Below are 5101 nucleotides of genomic sequence, written 5' to 3' on the forward strand. Positions count from 1 at the left end.
AATACTTACGAAATTCTTCCTGTTTTTATTTATTTAATAAGCAAACAAAACAAATTTTTAAATATATTTTTTTTTAACATAAAGAAATGTAATGAATATTCTCCTAATTGAATTTTTACATATATATATATATATAAACAAAAAAAAATTCATATTTGATATTAATTGTCTATCTTTAGATATACACAGAATCCTGATAATACATATCGCCAATGTCCTTAAGATAAAATAAGAATTGATAATTGACATTCAATTTATTGGGATTCTCAATATTCGAAAGTAAAAATAAAGAAAATAATACAACAAAACTAATGCAAAATATTTGAAAATTAATACAGTATGTACATAAATAATAATAAAGTTTATGTTCATACAAACGATGCAGTAGGCAAAGCAAAACAATAGACTACTTTTTATACCATATTTAAAAAATAAATCGTATTTTTTCTATGAAAAATCATTTTGTGTGGGCGGGTCTTTTTTGCTTTACAGGCCTATCACAACAAGTAAAATATCTTAAATATATTCATTATATCCAGGTCCAGTGGTTGAAAATTATACGGGCGTATAGCTTCATCTTTACAGGAAGCCGAAAAACTGATAATTATCTATTTATACCTCTTTCTCCTTCATCATGTTCAGTCGTGAGTGAATAAATATTTATCATGATAAAGGAGAATTATAAATAAATTATATATACTATTATTTTAAGTACTAATGGTGTTTATCAGTTTGATCTATTAAGCTGGTCATTTTAAAATGACACACTTTTTCCGACCATTAACACAAAAGCTGTTTCCTTAATCCTTGCAAACAGATTATTTATAGATTAAAAAAAAATCATCACTTCTTAAAATTTATTATCAGAAGTGAAGTTAAATAAAATAAAAATAAAATGAGGCACAATTTTCCTTGAAGTGGTTGAATATGGAGCAATAGTATGTTTACTATGATAATTTTAATAAGTATTCTTTAAGAAAATATAGTTCAAAAATAGCTACTCATTATGAACGGTCAAAGAAACATATCTCCTTGACTTTTGGAAGAATCTGCATACAAAATATAAAAAATAGTTAAAATGATCAACCGACTAAATTAATTAACTTTGGACCCCGTACTGCGAATTGACATAAAGGAAATGTAAAAAAAAAAAAACGGATTGACCTCTGATGAGCAACTGTGACGAATCCAGAATAATAGTTCATTAGTTAACAATGAAATGTACTTTTTACCAATTTCACTAAATTGACATTCATGTTCAAAATGGAACATCATGAACTCTTTAATTTTTAGTAAATTTTAGTTTGGTTGTACAGATGATTATTTTAATGCTATACGCATATCCTTACAAAGTACTGTTCCCCTCTCCCCATCATGGGTTGTAGTGGTACACATTTAATTTAATTTATAGTTTGTATATCCACTATGCTACATAAAATTGTTTTATTTAGGATCAGCACGTGAGACACTCACAATTCTAGCATTACAGAAAATTATACATAAAATTAAATAAAAATAGTTACAAAAATATAGGGAATTATATCCTATATTATCATTTCTATGTATTTACCAATGCCTATATTTCCTTCATGGTAACAGTTCATAATATTAAATATTCCTATATCATCTTCTTAGATTTATTTATGATCATTTAATTATCTCCACAAAAATTGTGGAGATATTTAAAAAATATAATAAAATAAATTACATGTTTGTGGGTTCAAAACTTAATAAAAAAAATGAATAAATAAAGGACCAGAAATAACACTAAAATAATCCTGTATATATACATTGGGGCATCGTTAACGGGGAGACCTTAGTAATGAGATTAATAAAACCATGAATATGACTAATATAAATAATGTTAAAAAGTTTAAAACACTTCAACAAAAACTTTTATTTTTAAAACATGACTTTTTTTTTTATTTATTTATTTTTTTTCTCTCTCTTTACATCTCATTCGCTGGTTGTAAAAATGCTTTTACAGTTGTGAATAAACTAAATAAAGTTAAAAAAAAAAAAAAAAAAATAATTTTAAAACATAAGACAAACTGAAATTTTTTATAATTCATTTTGAATAACTTTTATTTAGTATAAATAACTATGTAATGTAAATAAATAACTAGTCTATTAATTATTGCAGCAGTAAAGTACCTAATCGAGCATTGGGCAACACCATAGAAATACTTGCTCCCAATAAATATGTTGCAAATAAATAAAAAATATAAGAATTCCTGATAGGAACAGTGACATGCCCACTGTTGCTGAAATCCTGTTTATCAGTAATATCAAGAAGTGAGGGTTTTTTAAAAATAATTTATCGAATCATAAACTAACCCTTTCTTTTTTTGTCACAACTCCATTTGTATTTATTAAATACAAATTTTACTTTTTAATTTCATTTAATTAAATTTAAAACTGTCATTTGATAAAGACATTAAAGGATTACGGATACACTTCACCTTTATTTGGTATTATACTAAAAAATTATACAGGAAAAACATAAAAGTGGATTTTACTTTTTTTTGGGGGGAGAGGGGGAGAGAGAAGGAAAATTCATACGCAGTGACAAATAAGTTATATTGAATATGGATCAAATGGTACATGTAGAGGATTAATAGAAGCTCATTAATCTTTTTCGATAGTTCCATCACAGATCAAGGAAGACCATAAGATGATTGTGTCCCTGAAAAAAGTAGAGATGTATCAGTAATGTTATTAAAAATTAAATATCACTATTTAATTTTTAGTTAATTCTCTTCCATTACACTGTGTTTTTGTGCATTGTATTTTTAATCCCCTCCAATCCTGACATTTTATTGTTTTTGAGCTAGGATATGATTTTAGTTTTATCCTTCATTTCTACCCTATATACTATATATACTCTATATAGGTACTAACTAATAACCGTTCCAGTATTGAATTTATCCCACTTTTTCACAATCTTCTAAGGTCTCTTAAAAATGACCTATCCAATACCGCAAGATTAATAGGTTGCTGATCATGTGTTTGATAAAATTTACTCTTAGAATACCCGTTCCTGTGTTGGTAATATTTCTGAAATTCTATGCATTATCATTTACCTTCACATTGTATTAATTTTTCTCCTTAAAAGTCAGTTCCTTGTGTTTTTATTTTTTGTCGATTTTTTACATGGGATTCTTTTCTTTTCTTTATTGCAGACACACATCCGCAATCAAACCTGTATTTTCATGTCTTCTAGGTTCTTTGCAGCACATCTACAGCAGTAACTCTCAATACTTGTTTCACCCTAATCCATTTACTCATACTCAATATGAGTATCATCAATACTTCAACCGTAGATTCATCCCTTTGTCCTTCCAAATGTTCCCTGAATTTTTTCCTTCTTCCATTTTTAGCTGTTCTATATAATCTATTTTATGCTTCATATCCAGATTTTCCACCTAACCTTCGTATTCCAATATTCTTCGTCAAAAATAAGTAATAGTCACTTACATGCAACTAATTAATGTGTCTTGTCTCTATCAATATATGGCCCAATCCGATTTCCAGAAGCTTAGTTGGATGACCTCTTCACAGCATTATGTGCTATTTTATACGAGAGCACTTATTCGTAACTCGGCCTTAGTCCATAGTAAAACTGGCAGCCCTTAGTCTTTCCGATATGATTCCATGATTCAAATGATTTCAATATCAGCGAGTTGACATTTGTTTGTCATCTGTTGTTGAGAGTTGGTGGTCCGATGGAATGAAAACTTGACCCTTCCGCTGTGGTCAGAATAGGTTATTTATCTCTAGGATAACCCTCTAACAATTCCTATTGTCTTACAACACGTATTCCCTTCTTACTTTGGCATTTAGGTCTTTTGAAATGGTTCTTCTGGAAGTGGATCATATACCCTCTCCAGGTGTCTATTACATCAGTACCTCATTGAGACCTTTTTTCTAGATGGAACCTGTTCCTAGTTTGTCTAGCTTAGAGCTCTATATCTTCCCATCTGATTTCCTACAAAGCATCTACTTGATATTTATTCAGTTCACAATCAAGATTTTGAGTTACTCTCACCTGCAGTAAGCCCTACTACACGAGGTTCCAATTCTGTCGGATAAGTCTCAGAGGAGAGGGAAATTTCTTATTACTAAATTCACCCCCCACAGGGACACTATTTTCCATTTGTATAATATTTTCCTGATATTTGAAATATCTGGAACTCCAATTGATGAGTTAATCATTAGTTCGATTAGAAAGTGGTATTACAGAGAAAAAATTAATTGAAAAAAATATTGTTGTTAATTGAATGTATTACTTATAAGTTTATTAATTACCTTTAACCTTTGCTCTTTCAATCCGAGGAGAAGTTATTTGAGTTGAATAAACATTAAGACGCCACGTACCTCCACACATCTCCGTACTGTAGGGACATGACATCAGACACTGTCCATCAGCTTTCTTATCTTCACTTGGCCTGTTATTACCGCAGAAACAATGATCCCTAGAAGATCAAAGACTATAATGAGGTAAATAAGATTAAAATTGGAACAAAACATAAAGAGTGAAGTGGATTGTTGAATATAATTTTGTTTTTCTTGCTAACGAAGGGCGAGAAGCTTTGAACTGAAACTTTCCCTCCAAGCCATGTAAATCGTCAGTCCGAAATGGAACATTCAAAGATTGAGCTGGTTAGTGCCAAATGAATTTTTATCAAATTCCATCCACCATTTTTGATCATCAAATATAATTTCCTTTACACGCCTGTATGTTGAAAACAACCTTAAGATGAAAGAAAGTTCAAGACTAGTATCAGTATGAGTTTCAAAAAATCTGATGAAACAATTTGTATTGATGAAAAGTTGAAAGATATCACTTCTAAGACTTCAATAGTGGATCATCTTTACTTTAACTCCCAACTTTCCTCCAAATCGGACGACCTGTTCAATAATTATATATTTGTCAATTAAAACAGTTTTTTTAATGTGCTAAAGAAAAGAGTGGCTTTATTTTACTTCAATAAAATCAATATTAAACCTTTTTCACAATCATCTTCGAGTTTCGTTTATTTAATACCAAAATTAAAAAAAAAAATATATATATATATAACATATAGATAAATAAAATCTT

General features: G+C 29.0%; 1 protein-coding gene across 1 annotated transcript in view; it reads right to left on the reverse strand.

The window, feature by feature from the left end:
- Positions 1-2563: 2563 nt before the first annotated feature.
- LOC106687105 (uncharacterized) overlaps positions 2564-5101 on the reverse strand; it is a 19960-nt gene continuing 17422 nt past the window's right edge. The window contains exons 7-8 of the mRNA XM_014430797.2: positions 4309-4475; positions 2564-2686 (exon numbers count right to left, since the gene is read on the reverse strand). Coding sequence (XP_014286283.1) covers positions 2658-2686; positions 4309-4475 — 196 coding nt within the window. The 3' untranslated portion in view covers positions 2564-2657. The remainder of the gene's footprint in view (positions 2687-4308; positions 4476-5101) is intronic.

Source organism: Halyomorpha halys, unplaced genomic scaffold (assembly GCF_000696795.3).
Source record: "Halyomorpha halys isolate HHAL.00 unplaced genomic scaffold, Hhal_1.1 Scaffold914.1, whole genome shotgun sequence".
NCBI lineage: Eukaryota > Metazoa > Arthropoda > Insecta > Hemiptera > Pentatomidae > Halyomorpha > Halyomorpha halys.